Here is an 18651-nt window from a genome sequence, read left to right as displayed (position 1 = left end):
ATATCAGTACTCTTCTTGCATTTAGAACTAAATACCTTGAAAGGGAGGAGACTTAAAAAAGCTCATTATAGCCCTAACACAGTGTTCATTAAATGAGCTGTTTAAAAGTCTACATGAATATCAGTGGACAAAGCTCTGAAAGCATTGGGAAATTCTCTATCAGTGCTTTAATGACATGTGAATTTGTATGTCAAAACACTTACAGGACTACTTCATCTGCTGTTTGATTCAAACTAAGCTTGCTTTCTTCCATAATTTCTGTCATACAGCCTATCACTGAGTACAGTGATGCTGTGTTCCCTGACTTTAGTCCTTATTCTAAAATAGTTGTACTTAATTATGCCAACATACACAACAGAAAAAACCAAAAGCACCTTAAAAGCCATATCAGACAACGTCATTGCCAGGACTTGTTTGATTTCTTACACCTTTCAAGTTCATTCTTCCATTTAATCATTTATTGACCCAAACTAAGCCCCATTTATCCCTCCACAAGTTTTTTGATCTGCTTTTACAACATACCGTTCAGATCAAGGAAGAGGACAGGGATATGTGTTTCCATTCCTGCAGGTGGAATCCTGAAACAAAACAAACTGCTCACAACAAAGAAGGCAAATTCATACCTAAGCTAATTTGGGCAAACAGATCTCCATGCAATATTCATTAAGAGTAACCAATGGCTAAAGCTGTTAACATTCTGATGGCTACTCTGAATGCCTGTGTGGCACAAACAGCATTTTGTTTATCTGCACACAGAGCTACATCTAGAGCTTTGCCAAAACTCAATTCACACCACACAGCATGTGGCAGCTGCTGTGAGGACCAGAGTTTTAAACATCCTGTTCTGCTCCTTACCAAGTTAACTGGTTGCAGTCATCTCACATACATTAAGTTCAGCACCCTCTAAGCAACTGGATATGTAACTACTGGCAGTCTTTATATCCATAAACACACTTTCAGCTATATGTTCACAGCATGCTTCAGGTGGATAAGGGAGAAAATGGCAAGAAAAGAGTATTGCTACATTATTCCCTGAATACTATTGGAGACATTAGTGTACACTTAATTAGAGGAGTATTTCTTGTCCCTTCTTTCCCAAACCTGACATGTTGTATTCGTCATTTTTGCATGTCAGCTGCAAAGATCTTAGTTAAAACACAAATTTAAATATGTTTTAAAGTAAGATGAACTAGTTTAGTTCTAGTTCTAGAACCAGAACTAAAGAGAACTTTATTACGAAACTACAGTTCTCTTTAGTTCTCTTTAGCTCTAGTTCTAGAACTAAAGAGAAATATATTACAAATTCAGATGAAACAGAGAACACATCCTTTGAAATCAGTTTCTTCTCTCTCTACCCTTTATCAATGACATCATCACGTGTTCTACCATTCATCTTTCAATCATTCCTTTTCTGAAAGGAATCAAACTACTGGATAATTTTCCCAATTGTATAAAATTGCAAAATACTATATTATATTCAAAGGTGATTTTCAAACCTTGAATGCTATTTCAAAGCTACCTCATGTAATGTCTTAGCTAAGCAAATCTTTCTTACACTCAGAACAGCACCTGACCTTTTAAACTTTCTGTCAGCTGAATGTAGTTTGTACTATCACAGGCGAACACTCCAGAACATCCTTAGATTTGTACCTTGCAGAATGCACACTTTATGTACAAAAAGGCGGCAACTCCAGTGGCTTTTCTGAACATACCAATTTGCGGGGGCACCGGGAATTCCACTGCCTGGTGCTGGAACAAACACTGCATTCCTCTCTTCCGTCAGCCCCACCCACTGCTCCACCAGCCGGGCTTCTCGCTCTATATCATCCTCTGACTTTTCTATGGTGAGAGAGATTAGGATTACAGACGAGGCACACTTTTTGTGGTATAGGGCATAAAGCACTTATGATACAGACTTCAAGCTGCAAACCTTGTTTGTTGCTGATCTTTTGGATCTGCTCATCTAAGTATTCTCTGCGTTTTATTAATGCCTCAGACCACCTTTCTCGTACACAGTTCAAATCTTCTTCCTAACACGGAAATAGAGAAGAAGGTCATGAGACTATGTGGGTAAGAATAAAGGGCAGTGGTAATTTAACCAGAAATTTTGTGGTAATTTAACCAGAATTTATATTAAATGGCTTGCACAATGCAGAAAACTCTTTTCCCCCGAATGACATGCACACTGATTAAGTACCTCATCGCCCATGAAAGGAAGTTTATTTACTTTCAAGTTTCAGATTTCAACCAGAGAAAAGAAAATGTGACTGCCTCTGCTGCTGACCAGATTACACACCTCGAATTACTCACAGAAGTGGCAATCAAACTTTTGAATAGCATATGGAAGAGGAAAACCCAGTATCAACAGTTGATCATAAGGTCTCTTGAAGATTAGACAGGTCAGTACACCCTCAAATCTGCACAAAATTCCATTGCTAGCAGCTGCTATCAGTGCAATTAAAAGATTTCTCATGCAAACAAAACCCATCATGCAATCATGCTTTGTGGTATCACAGAAAATCTGGTTGGTTCTTCTCTGTGATATGTCAGGAAGCGCATAGACAGCCCGCAAGAAGTTAGTACCTTAAATTATATTTTTGAGATTGCTAGGAAACTTAACACATCATTTTAAGGGATGTCAGCATTCTCACCTAACTGGTTTTACTTCTGTTGGACTGCCTATTAAAAAGAAGTCTGCTGTGTAGAAATGTAAAATTTATTTTACTGGGGGGGGGGGGATTTCCTCTTCTGCTCTTTGTCACCTTTTAAAATGAGTCTTCTGTTACACTCTATAAATTGTGCCTTATCACAGAGGAAAACAGGGTCGAGGTTGGGTTTTGTGCAGATAAAAGAAAATTGCTTCACTGAGGCTTCTGTATCTACCCCCATTCACATCCTCCACTCTCACTCAAGCATTTCAGAAAACTGCACAACATAAAGGGCTATGGTATTTTTTTAGGAAACAAAATATCTTATGCTGCATAATTTGCCTGGAAAAGATGCCTGCAGCTGCTGGTTCTTTTCCCTGTGATATTCATCAGAAACTGCTTTCATTCTAAATAAGTTTGGAAGCTTTTATTCCCATAGCAATTCATGTAGCCAGTTAGGAGAGCTGACCGCAGAGTACTAGAGAAGAGAGGACACTGTAAGAGTATAAAGTCACAAGGTAAACTGAAATAGCAGTGCTTTATAGCCCAGGTAGCCTCTACAATGCACAGCACGTGTGTATTCAAAGCCGCTTTTGCTTGCTCATTTGAGAGTTGCTGGCCATTAGCATTAGCTGTGCCCCATGCCGCAGGATTGACAGCAAGAGCAGCAATACCTGGTAACTATCCATATCACCACCATCATCCTCCTCCTTCTGGTAGGAGAAAATACATTTTGTAAAACATAAAACCCATGCATTTCACTCAACAGAAATTAACACAAATAACCCAAAACATGAATACCAACATTTCTGCCACAAACTTGTAAAATGTTAAAATTACAACACTCAAATAGCTAGTCTTATTAAAGGTAGAAAAAAATTTTTTTTTATTACACTGTAGCAGGTCAGCAATGATTTGAGTATTAGTGAATATGTTTATTTTAAAAATAAAATAATTAAAATCGCCACAGAATCCAGTGCCAGAAAAATGATTGAGCAAGCAGATCACTAATCTCAAGTTTTACAGTTTCATCTGTATCCAAGGTTAGAATTATTTGTGGAACTGAATGCAAACCTTCTTCAAAAGGCACCTTGCTTCCCTGGGTGGCCCATTCCACTTGTTCTTTGCCATCACTGTTAAAATCATGGTTTATTTCCAATATGAATTTGTCCAGTATGAGCTGAAATAATTTATGCTTCTTAAGGACTTCCTTGGCTACGTTGAATAGCCCTTTCACATTCAGTGCTTTGATTCTTATCAAATAACCCTTTCACAACTGGTTTTGATTCTCATCAAATAACAACTTGGTGCTTTTCGAGAAGCTAAATAGTATCTCACTAAATTTTCTCTAATAAATTTCCTTTTTTTTTTGCTTTTCCCCTCCTCAATGGAAGGGAGGAAAACTAATAGCACTAGGAATCTAGTATTAATCACCTCTTTACACAAAGGTAAAAACAATTCCCATATTCCTTCTGTCCTGCCATACTTGGTACTTTATCAGTCATAAATTGAGTTATAAGCAAAAAAAAGCAGGTTTAGCACCACAGACTCACATTACTTGTACTAACCTCAAGCACATGTAAAACTGCATATCATGTACCGGTGTGCTAAGGTCCCTTTTGGAATTGTGTTGAGCTGGGTCTAGAACAGCAGAACTACACCAAACTGAGACATTAACTGCCTTACCTGGTAACTGTCCAAGCCCCTTTGCAGTTTGGTTGATCTGGCAGTCACCCCACCTACAGAGACTGAAAGAATTGCTTCTACCATGAGAGGCAACGTTCCTGAATGCTGCACGGGTTTCACTGTCACCTGAACTCTGCGAGAATGACCCTAAGCAGGAAATTGAGAGGGAGAGAAAAACTGAGAATAAAATTTAAAAATTAACTTAAGCATGAATAAGATGGCAAGGAAAAGATACATACCTGCCTAAGCTGGAAAATTCCCCCTGTGTTTACATCTTTTGCCTGATGGAGTTCAACAGCAGTGTATTCACCCATCTCATTCAATTCTTGTATGGAAATCCACATTTCTATTCTTCGAGTTACTTCATTCCATCTAAAAAGATATCCCCATAAAAACTCATGGTTGCTTCAAAGTATTTGTGCACTGCAGGTATTACAAAACTTACAACAAGTTGATGGAAGCATTCATTTGTAATTCATTTGTACCTGTCTCTCAGCGTCCTAGTTTTTGCATGAAGGGAATCAACTTCCCAAACAGAGCTGCCATTGCCAGTACATCTGTGACCCCACACCTCAATAGCAAGAGCTCCTTCTGAAATGAACTCCAAAAACTCCTCAGTGACATTCACCACATAGTCCTAGCAATGAGAAAAACAAATCACATTCAATCATATTAAATAATTGTATCTCCTGAACTTTCTTCTAAGGACACAAACAATTAACTTCCTGCCTGATCAACCATACAGTTTGCACCACAAAGCTTCACTCTGAACATGAAAGTTGTAAAACCTCATCATCTCAGCAATTAATGCTCCTGCATACCACATTTCATCATAAAAGTGATGTCTCAGCTCCAGTGAACTCTTTTAAGCTACTGAGCTTATCAAACAAGTATATAATCAGCTGTCATTATATAAATGATAGATTTCTCCATACATTAAATTCACATCTGAATTTTAAAGATCTCTAATAAAAAGATCTTTTCCTTTTGCTACATTTTGAAGAAGTGATGAAGTGAAATATTAAGGCATTCTGAAGCATAGCTATAAGTCATTAGTCATATGACTTGACTCCCTCCTTCTTCTTCCCCCAGCAAAACAAGGCTCAGACCCTAAACAGTTTCTCTCAAACATATGATCCTCCTGGTAACGCTGTTTCATAATAAAAATACTTACCTTACAGTGAGAGAAGATCACTGTAAAATGAGCATCTTTGCTCTGAGGTGAAGGCACATCTGGATCTACTACTGGTGCTGCTACTGTTGACTCACATTGATCCCAAAATGTGTATTGACAAAAGACAAAATTGGAGAGATTGGGTGGCAGTCCGGTTGCCTCTTTTATTTTTACCTGAGGAGACAAAACAGATACTGTCACGAATATGACTGTTTCCTCTTCAACTGCAAATTGAAGACCAACAGCCAAGAAGAAGGTTTAAAGGATAGTAAGGATGCTCCCATTTAGGAACATCCTTAAAAATATGATTTTGTATATACAGAAATGTAGACATAAGGACCTTACCCATGTACATGTTTCATTGGGGGAAGCTGATAAGCTCGAGTGGAGAATGAAATACTTTATCACAGAAGAAATTAAATTCATACACCACCCATAGATACTACATTAGATGATCAAACTACAGGAGATAGTGACAGGGAAAAACTGTTTCCCCTTCTGTGTCTGTAAAGGATTGTCCTTGTAACACCAGTGTTTATGGTGCAGATCAGCATCTACTGGGAACTAAAACAAATTAAATGAGCCACTGGAAACCACTGACTGGCCTACCCTGAGCTGGAACAAGAGGAGTCCTTTCAGGGGCTTTTGAGCCAGCAATAGTCATCTACATAGCCTAGTACTTTACATCAGACTGACTACATAGTTACAGAGGCTTGAAACTGTACACTTCATCAGGTGTTGTCACTCACCCTACAGGAGAGCTTTTTCGCTCTGTGAATAATTTCTCCATTGTTATCCATGACTTCCAGACTCCCACTCTCACTGGAGTTCTCAGATGAGTCATCTCCTTCCACCACACGTTCTGGGACAGACCCGGTGACACGCATTACTTCAACATGCAGCCGCCCTGCCACCTGAAGGCAATTACACAGAGAACATACAAGGCCCCTTAAAAAACACTCAATTAACTGGGGGACAAGACAGCAGGCACCATTTGCTTGCTAAAGCCCTAAGGAGCACAAAGAGTCCTGCAGGAGCTCTCAGCACACCCAGCCCAGCCCTACCTCGCCCTGCTGGCTGATGATGGGCACGGCGTACTGCAGCTTCACGTCGTAGAAAAGGCACTCCAGAAACACGTTGGCGACGCCAATCAAGTTGTGGTTCTCCTGCGCTTCGTAGAAAGGATCACCTCTCTTGCCAATCAGCTTCCTTATCTGTTTTAGAGATAATGAAAGAGATGTCACAAAACCACCAGTGTGGGAACAGGAGATCAAATAACCTCATAGTATTAAAAGATCGTGGCACAAAAATGACTCCACTACCCATCTTTGTTCCTTCCTGTAACACAGGCAGAAAGAGACTAGAATCATATTACAAATTTGAAATGAAATCTTTGAGATGAGACATTATACAATCCTTTCTTTACTAAGGGATATAATAACATGATAGCCTGCATATTTTAGCAATTTCAAGGCAAAGCAGACTTTACCATGAGCAGTCACAGTAGTCATTGATTTCAAGATGTTTCACCTTTTCTGCTCTGTTTATACTTCCTAAACAAGAAGTCAAGCCATCCTCATGTTGTGCTGGTCTGGCTGCTACCAGCACAAGGGCAAAGGAAAGGTGCAGGATGATTCCTACTTAAGTCAACAAGTGTTCTTATGACTCCTATAGAGCTGAGATCACACCTGCAGCATTCCCCATACAGCCACAAAGAATTCATGCAGATTCCTAGGACAATATGCACTCCTCAGTGAATTTGTTAGTTCCTTCCCTTCTTCTCCTCTTTTGTCTTCAACACATGCATTTGACCTACGTGTTTCTATGTAGCACATAGAACACATGCATTACGGACGACATAGGTCATGGAAAGAATGATCCTGGCTCAGGCAGACATAATGTATTCAAATATGTGCTATCAGTTCTTACTAAAGTCAGCAGCAAAATCATCGTTGTCTTCAATGGGCACAGATGAAGTGCTTGACCTCCCCTGTGTTATGATTTTAGAGATTCCCATTGTCCCGTCCAAAGCATGTAACAAAGGCACAAGAGTTGTTCAAACATATTTAAGAATGATTCTTGATACAAGTAATTTAGGCGCTTCCTAACAGCCAGTAGACAGTAAGATATATTTCCTATGCACTTCTAGCTGGATACTTAGATGATGTCTTCTGGAATACCAAATATCAAATCTCTTTCTAGTAAAAAAGCAAGTTTTTGGCAAATTTCATGCTTATCTGCCAAGGCTAATGTGATACTTAAATTCTCGCAAAACCTCACTGGGTTTTGACAGAAATGCTGATGAGACCAAGTATCTCCAATTGATTTCTTCCCTGCTTTAAGGCTGGGAAATATACAAATGAAATTACAGAATATTTCATAATTTAAAATCAAGTTTTATGCCACTCCTATGTTCTGCACCTTAAGCAGTATCCTTGTTAGCTTTGACACACTAAATAACTGTATTTCTAATGGAGCTTGCTGCTTCCATTCAGAGCTGGTGGTCATCTGCATGCCAGGTAAACATATGCTCTTAGTGGCATTGTGAGTCACTACCTCAGCACAATTATATCTGACATCAGCAGACTTAACATCTGAAAACACAAGTGAGATAGGACATACCTGTGTTTTATTATGTGTGAGGATTCTGAATATTTAGTATTATATACTGGTTTTGTTCTGGGTTTTTGTTTGTTTTGGTTTTTTTTAAAAAAAAAACAAACCATAGTACCCTATCCTTTCATACACAAAGTCATTGCTCTTGCTGTCTATAACGTATTAAAAGGGGTTTAAAGAAAACAAACTCAATCTTTGATCCATTTCAAGAATACATAAATTACCTCAGGAATTTTCTCCTTCCATTCTTGATAGAGGTCTCTCATGTCAATCAATTTGTTCTCTAGTTTCTCAATAGTCCACACTTGAGTACCTTTTCCTTTTCTTCTCACTTGAATTGCAGGCTCGCTTACTATTGCACCCCTCTAAATCAGAAGAAAAAACAATCAGTGCAGGAAATGTGCATGTAGTAGTTTAACTCTTCACTCAAACTGCATTCCTAGAAAGGAATAAAATACAGAACATGCAGCTTCTCTCTGCATGCCAGTCATGCTACTTCTGTCCTCAGACACAGTATGGCCTATACACATCTCTGAGCATCCACATCTCTTTATGCTTCTCAAACATGACTATTCCCACAGGAACATTAACACACTCAATCAAAGCCCTTAGGACAAGTATATTTTCCTAACTGCTATCATATTTACAGCAGCACTGTAAAACCCTTTAAGACACAAAATTGTAGGAAACTATAACAAAACCCGTTAACTTCTGCAGATAAAACTAAAATGCAGGTTCTGCAGCAACAGAACACAAATGTCTCTTCATTTGCATTGCACATATGTTGATCACACACTTGAAAACAGCAAGAGCCATACTTAATGCTCTGTTGCCATTTTTACTTAATTACTCACTTTCAGTATATTAATCAGGTAGCACTTCTATTTTGCCTATGCATAATCTAACAAAACTAACATTTTATTGGCTCAAGCTGGATGAATGTTACATATGTCTACAAAGTTTAGCCACAAAGCTACATTTTCCAGCACTCTTTGTTAGCATTACCTTTTTGTTGGCACTGAGGTTTTCAGCAGGGATCTGAAGTGTTACTTGATAATCTGTTAGCTTACTCATTTCTTCTGCTAAGAAATTTGCTTCTCTCACCAGAGTATTTGCTTTTACTATTTGCTCTCGAAGTTTAGCCAGGCTCTGTCGAAACAATTCATCCCTGTGGTGCAGTAGGTAACATGAAAAATACACAGAAACCTATTTCTATTATTGGAAAGCTGCAAATAGAGATGCTAACAAAGGCTTTTCTGAAACAAGTTTAAGAGGAAATGCTGAGCAGCACTGTGTCAGTGAACATAAAACACTCACACAATTTTATTGGGGGAAAGCAGTGATCACATATTAAACAAACAAATTACTGCTGAGGCACGTCTAGTACGGTGATGCCCAAATAAAAGGTCACAGTAATATGGGAGCTGGTACAGTGATGATTTGTTTAAAGCCTTGAGGACATTTCAAATTTTCAAGAAATGAAATAATTGCAGCTGTCTTTGCCTTTAATCTGGAGTCTTGTTCCAAAGAATATACCAGTCCCAACATGTGAGATTTCATCCTGATAAAACCTGCTCTTCCCCAGACCATAATGTTAGAATATGCATTCACTGCAGGCCACAGCTTTGTATCACTCCAAGGGCTTGGCAGTGACCACAGACCTCTTGCCACTTACTCAAGCATAGACATTAAAAAAATATAAATAAAAAAACTTAAATCCTATTTACTCAAGGTATCTTTTAAGTAACAGATGAATGAGCACAGATTAAAGCCTGTGCACTCAGTTTCTGGACAAATTCCATAGAGGTTTCTCAGGCCTGTCTGAACAAATCTACTCTAACACAACACCTGGCAAACCTGCTATGACACAAACATACACCTGTGTACCAAGATATGCCCTCACCTGGGATTCTCATCTTTAAATTATTAAATTATCATGATTATCCTCTGAGCAAACCTCATTCAGCCTTCTTTGTAATCTCAACAGCACTTGCTGTGTCTCACCACCTTTATAAAACTCAAGATCAAACTTTGGATATTTCAGTCACCAGCTCTCCCCTGGATGATTTTTTAGCTTTTCTATGCAAAGTCCTACTGAAATATGGTACATGTTGAGCAATACACTTCTCATTTCTATTAAACACATTAAATTATACACAACTGTAGGAGGAATAAAGGCCTTCCTATGAACACAGGCAAAGTTTGCCTGCTGCTAACACGCCTCAGTCACCAACAGAATGAGTGGTTGAGTGTTTATCTTTTTCTAAAAAATCCATTAGGAATGGCTAATTCAAACCACATTCTGACAGTCCTCTGATACCACAACCAAAGTGGGAAACATCCAGCAGTGTTAGCAAGCAGCCCTGAATTTTAGTGCCTTCAACATGCTAAAACATGCAGCTTTGGCTCTCTCCCCTACCCAGCCTGGGTTTGCAATAGTGGTGAGTTTTATTGGGTCTTAAATAGCTACTATTGTAGGTGGATTTTTAGTAACTTCCTCCATATCTCCTCCCAGCATTAGATGGAAAAATTCCTTTCTCTCTGCCTCTTGCTTCTGTTATCCAGACTATCAAAATTAAATAAGCAATTCAAGACCACAAGAGTGACACATTCCACAGAGAGTCATAATTCCGGATTCACATGGCAAATTAAGGTAGTCAAAACTTAAATCCCAAGAAAGTATTTGATATTGAGAGTGTACCACACCCACAACCACTGTAAAACAACTGCCTAACTTGGGAAACAGCAGGCAGCTTTTATCTGTATGTAAGTGCTGTAAGAGCCATTGGATCCAGCTACAGCCAGTCACTTCCTTAATCTGGGACACCAGCTCTGGGACATCAGCATCTTGGAAGTTTTTTGGGAGGTTCCCACACCAGTCTTAGCTAGATTCTTGAGAAAGGAATGGTTTAAGACTGTAAGGCAACCTTACAAGTAACTCAACCAATTATTATGGGCAGTTCTTATAACAGTTACGTTTTTCTGCATACAGCTGTGCCAGAATCCTTCCAGAAAGGGAAAAAAAGCACTTCAGACAGAATTTCTTAATTTTCACTACATTAAACATATGACCACTAGGGTTACATAAGCTCCACTAGGGTATTAACTGGAGCAAATACTCATTGAACATGAAATCTTGAAATAATCATTTAAGCCACACAAGGAGAAACAACTGACACTCACTGCCACCTCAACAAATAAAATTTGTTTGAAGTTACAATGGGTTAACTTTATGCCAACAGGATTTAAAACCAGGCCAGGTATCACCTGGCCTTCCACAGTCAGCAGGAAGTGGGAATAACCTCTGTGCAATGTGTTCCAGCTGATCTGACAGATACAGCCTCATGTCCACATTTGATACCTATCAAATTAATTTTGCTGCCTGATCCAGTAGAGCCCAGCTTTATTTGCAACAGGAACAGAGAGGCAGCTAAAACTGCACCAATCAAATCCCCCTGCAACCCAGACTCTTGGAACTTTTGCACATTTTTCACATCCAGTCTTCCCATTCTTCCCAGGATTTTTTGCCCTCTGGCCAGTTGGCTGGTAAACATCCTCTCAGCAACATGTCGCCATGCTTTCCCAGCAGAAACCACTCAAAGATTTTTTTTCTGGTTTCTTATTTAAGATGATTCATTTTCCCCCCATTTTTCAGCAGCCGAAACCTCTTCTAGAACTACAAATAAATAAAAAGTATATCTAAGTATATCATATGTCTTCTGGAGGACAGGAAAATGATAATGAGTTCTTCCAGAAAACTGCTTATTCAATGGCAGGGCCACCAAAACATTATCAGATTCCTCATGGATCGCTCCAAAGAGAATCCATTCTCCTTTTCTTTACAATGCAGCAAAGTACAGGCTTTAAACAGTTCAGCAGTTATACAGAGTAAAGCATTCACCCATGAAATTCAGAGGCAAACCTTCTCATTCAAAGCACAGCTCCTCCTCAGAAACAGCTAACAACTACTGAGAAGTGAAAGCTGATGGAACACCTAGCCTTGATATCACCCCAGATTCTCTTTTTTGTGATTACGTGGTTATGGTGGGTAGTTTTAAGAGAATCAATTGCCATCTTCTCGTCACAGCTCTCAAGGACAGGCAAGTTTTTTGCTACTGCCTTTTCCCTTCTGCTGCATCTTTTCAGAGGTACTGCCTCCCCTGCCAGTAAGCCCAGTTCTCTTCTCTGCTACTGCATTGCATTATCAATGATTTCTGGATGGCCTTGCTGTGCTCAAAGCAGTTCTGAACAGAAAGGCCTCTAGCTAACACATTTCTCACGCTTGTGCAGCCCTAAAGGGGTCTGCAAATCCCAACCATAACTCTGTGACATTTTACATTTCAGTTCCCAATGACTCTGTTTTTAGCTTTTACAGGGGCAAACAATTATTTAAATTAATGCTGAATCATAGAAATACTTCTCCCTACACTTGCCATGAAAAACATTCTAGTCATTGCTGGTCAACAGTTAGCTATTTGTTTAGGTTTTTTTCCCAGGCTCAACTGGGCAGAAATTACAAAACAAAATCTTGCACAAAAACTAAACCAAGATCTGTTCTGTTCTATTTCTAACATTCTCAATTGAAAGCTGCAAACCAATGTTGACTATCTTGGTTTAGATCCCTCTTGTAAATTGATTTGGTTTTTTAATGGTGAAGAATAAAGCAAAAATAATTACATTAAAAAAGAGCACTCAAACTCACTACATATAGAAAAAAAACCCCACAAAGTGAATAAGGAAGGTTCTGTTTTAAAAGAAACGGATGAAATAAATTTACAAGAAACTTGTTAGAACATCTAGACATTCTTCCTGATGAATAAGCCCAATGACAGAATACTCACTGGTATTCAGAAAACTTAAATCATCTCAGTTGCTGCCCCTTGAACTTCTCTCCGTGGAGCTGGCATCCTTCTCTCCTCAATCACACCAAGAACAAACTTCTTCCATTGTCAAAAGTGCTCTGCTCACATCTTCCTAGAGTGCATTTTAACTGTTCCCAACCTCATGATGGTCTTTCACCAAGGCTGCATTCAGGTGCCTGCTATTCCTTTGCAAAGAGGCCAATTCACCTCATGGCAAGCCTTTAACTTCCTAAGCAGCTCAACCAGAGCAATTGTCTCCTAAAGCTGGACTTATGTTTAGAAACACAAACGTACAAACATATACGGATCCCCATTCTCTGTACTTTTTATGGTTCTTTGATTGCAAAGTATTACTGCTCTCATTGTATACTTGCAAAACACAATACTCTTTACTGGACTCTTTAGTCTTAGTTGACAAATTTACCTTTCAGCACAATTCTTTCCTTTCTTTCATGAACTAAAACAATACTTGCTAAGCCAAATGTTTCAATAAGCAGTTTTCAAGTAAAAAAAAAAATAAAGAAACAAACCAAAAAACCACACAGAAGACCGACCTATAATACTGCTCAAAAAAGCGAAATTTTTATGTCTTTTGTGAGTTAAATCTTGCACATGTTAAACATCCCAACTCAGCCCTAAACAAATGCTAATGCTGTGGTGGAAGTGCAGATCTTATTCTGCACATCTACTCCACAGAAAGTGTTACTGATTTTGGATGCAAGGTTCCAGGCACATCTTTCACCCTTTGTAGTTCTTACTACTTTGTTTTAACTCCAGTATTCTCACCTCTCCTCTGTCCAGAGGTTGACTTTCTGCTGTGCAGCCTGGGCAGTGTAGGAGAGCCTGTCGCTGCCGTGCTGGTGCTGCCTCTCCGGGGAGAGCTGCTGCCGCAGCAGCTCCAGCTCGCGCTCGTACATCACCCGCTGCTCCTCCAGAGCGCTCCGCTTCTCCTCCAGGTACTGCTTCTCCAAGATCTGCACCACATTTTGTACTGGGTCTGAAAGAAGGGAAGGAAAAAAAAAAAGAGAACCCCCCCCAGAAAACATGAGAAAAATGCCATTTCAGCATTACAGGACGCTCATTATTTAGTTGGTAACAGCAATCAACATACCCCAGAGTCTGCAAACACAAATTGCACACCAATTTACTAAATATTGCATTAAATAGATAAATCCACAGTAAAATTAAAAAACAAATGGCATGCAAAAGGCTAGAACAATGGTTAAGACTCTTGTCTATTGCACATTTAAGTGCTGTGTATTTATAATATATTCCAGAATCCCAGTAGGAAAAAAAAAAAGGATGGAAAAGGAAACACATTAATAAGAAAACAAAGCAAAACACAAGAGAAGATGATGTTAACCAGAGGAGGAAACGACTTAAGGAAGTAAAAAGCAATGTACTTTCTCTGTTTTGGCAGAGAATGAAACACGTTGGAGAGCTGCAGATGAAAACCTAGACAAACAAATGGTCTGACTGGTCACACATTACACTGCACTAATGTGCTGCACAGCACTGAGGCAGACAAAATATGTCCTGGGGGGGCCTTCTGCATTTAGCTTTACAAACCTCATTTCATCTTGGTATCAACACAGAACAAATATCCGTTTGGATATTCAATACTGAAAAAACTGCTTGTGTCAGTCAGCTAGGGATAAATCTGAAGTGCACTCAAAGGAATTAAACATTACTCTGCCTGTTCCCAGGGTTAGGTCCCATGCCCGTGCCTCTGAAAGAGCCATTTAATAGAGCAAGCTCTATGTACCACCAGTCTATATACCTGGTTCATGCACACATCTCTGAAAGCTCAAATACAGCAAAAAAAAAGTGGTTTGCAAAAGGACCAATTTAGACAACTGAGTGACAGCACACCACCCAAGAGATTGCTGATTCTGTACACAAGAGGAAGAGAGAGGAGTTCCAAAGCTGGAGTGGTCGACTGCTAGAGGAAGCAATACTGCAGCTCTATGATAGGGCAGGATTTTCAAATGCAAAGAACTTCAGCTTTAAAATAACTGTTTGTGATACCCCTTCTATTTCATTATTAAACTAAAAAAGAGCTGCTGCAATTTTTAAGGATGCCAGTCTATTACAAAGGAGGGAGAAAAATAAACCTAGATTTAATTACACTGTCCCATTTTGGAACTAGAGGTGTGCCACTCAAAAAAAAAAAACTGAACAAAACCAAAAAATACATCTGTGTGATTTAGTTATAAACCATCTTCCCTTTGGTTTTAACAAACACTTCTGCAGGCTGCTTCTGTGGCCCTGGCATTATTCAGGGAAGAAATCACTGGCTTCACACAAAGGCATCACAAATACCACCACAATGGTAATTATAAAGCACAAAGTTAAAAATCAGTCAGTATAAATAGGAACCAAATAGCAAACTACTGATTCATAAAAGTGCCTTAAAATAACTAGAAATATTACTTTTTAGTACATGACATTCTCAGAAAGAAGTTAGCTATTATTAGCTTTTAAACAGTGCAAAAAAAAAAAAAAAAAAAACAAAACCCAGACTGAACCAAGTTCTAAAATTCTGGACTACAAACCAAGTTATTAATGTTCATCTCCACCATCATGATCCTTCTAACTCCTCCAGATAACACCAGAACTATCTTAAAATACATGGGCTTTGCTGCATAATTCCCCAAATAAATTTTAGTTATATAGAAGAATATTTGAGAAAATCAGGTATTATGCAGATGACAGAGTAGAGACATGGAAGAAATTAAAATCCCTCCATTGTGTTTGCAAACACAGGAAATTAATCTAAGGCTGACTCATTAAGATGAGACTTTCCTAAACCGCTCAAAGAGCAGTATGAGTTCAAGAAACAGATTTTTTTAATAAAAGTAAACTTTTCAGCCACCTAGATTTACAGGATCACAACAACCATAGGATCAAATTACACCATGATCACCATGATAAATATTTGGAACAAGATGGAAGAACACAGTATAAAACTTTCCAATTGCAACATAATCCTGTACTGCTTGGGAAAAAAAAAGAAAAAAAGGTGGATTATGCTTGTCTTGTAATGCAAAAGGTAAATTCACAGTCTTAGAAAAGTTCTTTATTTAGCTTTGGAAAGAGTTTACTGAGAAAACCTTAAGGCTGTCATAGGAAAAAAGTAAAATATGGAGTGAGTTATAAACTATCTAGGTAAAATTTGAAGAAATAAACAGTCAAGATTTTTTACAGTTCAAAAGAACTACAACAGTGTTTAAATTAAATTTAAACACCATGTTCTACAATTTTGGATTCCGCATGCAAAGTCAAATAAATTAAGGAAGATTCTACCCAGTGCCTGCCAAACACACAGCAAATTCCATACAGCGTTAGAAGTTCCAAGTCCCAACCCTTTACATATTTATGTGACAAGAGTTCAATGACCCTGAAAAAAATATTCATATGCAGTTAATCCCCTGCAAAATCATAGACTACTAACACAGAACACAAAGATGTATTTTCTTCACAGGATGAGCAGCGTTTATTACCTTGCTACAATGTTACTGAATTCACATGTGCAATCTGTTAATCGAGTCACACTGATGCTAAATAAATTCCCTAACATTTCTTGCAAGTATATTTGTCTAAGCAAGCTAGAAGAGGGTTATGACACAGGCTGCTTTGCTAAGTTTTATGAAAATCCTCTCCCTGAGCTGTAACAGTTTTGTTTGCTAAAATGAGAAGCTGCCTAACCTAATCACATTGTTTACTTAACCGCTGCATAGTATACAAGAATAAAGTAAACTTCTTTGATGCAGTCTGTGTTTGACCAGCATCACAAATTAGCAGTACAAAGCTGATCTGACAGAATCCCACAAAGAAAGTTAATATGCTGAAGGAAGGAAAGAATTGGGATGTTTTCTTTACAGCAGTTTTCAAAGTTACACATTTTCCTCAGAGGTTCTCTGGAGCCGGATGGAGTCTGTGACACTGTTGCACTGGTTACATGCCATAAAAACAAATGTGTTTGCACCCTGGAGAAGCCAGGATATTTATTTAAAGAGGATTATAATTCTCAAACAAATCCAGCAGGAGGGAGGAATCCAAAAACCAAAACAAAGGAAAACCAAACCCTCTTGCTTTTAGGCTGTATCTGTACAAGATTATAAAATAATTATCTAATCAAATTTTTTAAATATCTCTTCATTCCCCTCTTAGGGCTTCTACAGAAAATATGTGTAATAGAATTAACAGTCTTCAGTCATTTAGTTATTTCTTCCTCCTTACCCATACTTATTTTTCATTTTAAGGAAGAATAAATAAATGGTACTGTAACAAAGCTGCTTCACTTCTTACACAACAAACTGGAAGCCCATCAGAAAAAAGGTATTTTAGCATTGAGAAAGTGCTGCTAGGTTCTGTTTATCTAACTTCAAATCAAAAGAGCAGGCTATGATCCTCACAGTCACTTGTTTTGTCAGCATTCTATTGTCACTAACTACTCCAATTTAGTTAAGCAACACCTATGTGGGAGTGGGCAGAAGCAGCAGAAATTGGGATATGACCCTTCTGAAACAGTGTGACATGTATGGCTGCAAACACTTGCTCTGCAGTAGGGAAGGAAGAGCTTTAAGGAATAGCAAGGTCTTGACCAAGACACAGAAAGCAACCAACCAAAACAAAGACTGGCCTGGACCACAATCAGAAAAGCTTACTGAACTAAAATGTAAAGACACTTGGAATGTTGTGAAGAATTGTTTCAATCAGCTGGATAACAACACATGATAACCAAAAAATGTGACCCCTTGTTCAAAGAACACTGACTCATTATAGACTGATACACTTCAGTCAAATCTCCAGTTAGTAACAAGCAGATCAAGCATCAATTAATGCTTTCAGACTTTTCCAGCAGCCTCATGCACAAGCCAATTGAGTTCAAAACCTTTGTCCCAGTTTTGGCACAGATATGAGATGGTTTGAGGCCTTAAAACGGGCAACAGAATCTTCACAAGGGATGACAACACTGAAGACCACCAGGATGGCAGATTCCTCTGAAATTCATCTCCTGGTATGGGTGAATTGTAATGAGAATATTTCTGTTACCAAACAGCAATTTCATATCAATTTAAGTGACCTGATCCTGTAACTCACACAAGCAACCTCATTAAAAATTAAACTGTAAAAAAACCTGCGAAGTATTGCAGCTTCAAACATATGAAACCATCATGCTGTGCTCAATGGCAAAACAGACAAAAGTAAAACAAGAAGAGGAGATGAAATAAAAAGTAAATGCAACATGCAAACCACAGCAAACCATGGAAACACTGTGAAGAGATGAAGAAAGGAGAACAGAAAGCAATGAACCACCGTCTACTCTGTCTTCTTGATCAGGGACCAAATCCCAAGGTATTTGCCTCTCTGATTTTGTGTATTTAAAACCTGTACAAAGCATTCTGTAGTTTACTAAGTTCTTCAGCATGTCTTTATACTCTATTATATCACATGAACTATGACTTGCCTTCTGGAAATCATGAAAAAGCCATATTGTTTTACATACACCATACCGTTATTTTATCTATATTATATCTTATAGTGTTGTTCCAAAAAACCAATTTGTTTTAACGAATACTAAATGAAATATTAAGAGTGATTAAGAGCCGAAAAACAAGCTGGCATTTGCCTTTTGCTTTGTTATCATTTCAATGGTTTT

The 18651-nt window shown here is 38.4% G+C and overlaps 1 protein-coding gene across 3 annotated transcripts in view; it reads right to left on the bottom strand.

The window, feature by feature from the left end:
• The window catches only part of KIF13A (kinesin family member 13A), a 104921-nt gene that overhangs the window by 17124 nt on the left and 69146 nt on the right, over positions 1-18651 (bottom strand). For 2 of the 3 annotated variants that reach the window (XM_058044934.1, XM_058044915.1), the window contains exons 17-29: positions 13773-13983; positions 9130-9292; positions 8349-8489; positions 6573-6722; positions 6258-6422; positions 5509-5682; positions 4820-4971; positions 4574-4706; positions 4335-4481; positions 3323-3361; positions 1931-2030; positions 1713-1839; positions 523-578 (exon numbers count right to left, since the gene is read on the bottom strand). In XM_058044934.1, coding sequence (XP_057900917.1) covers positions 523-578; positions 1713-1839; positions 1931-2030; positions 3323-3361; positions 4335-4481; positions 4574-4706; positions 4820-4971; positions 5509-5682; positions 6258-6422; positions 6573-6722; positions 8349-8489; positions 9130-9292; positions 13773-13983 — 1758 coding nt within the window. The remainder of the gene's footprint in view (positions 1-522; positions 579-1712; positions 1840-1930; positions 2031-3322; positions 3362-4334; positions 4482-4573; positions 4707-4819; positions 4972-5508; positions 5683-6257; positions 6423-6572; positions 6723-8348; positions 8490-9129; positions 9293-13772; positions 13984-18651) is intronic. The other variant, XM_058044925.1, reaches the window with a different exon arrangement.

The sequence above is a fragment of the Melospiza georgiana genome, chromosome 1 (genome assembly GCF_028018845.1).
Source record: "Melospiza georgiana isolate bMelGeo1 chromosome 1, bMelGeo1.pri, whole genome shotgun sequence".
In the NCBI taxonomy this organism is placed as follows: Eukaryota; Metazoa; Chordata; class Aves; order Passeriformes; family Passerellidae; genus Melospiza; species Melospiza georgiana.
Note: the sequence above shows the minus strand (reverse complement) of the source record. Positions and strands in the feature narration are given on the sequence as shown.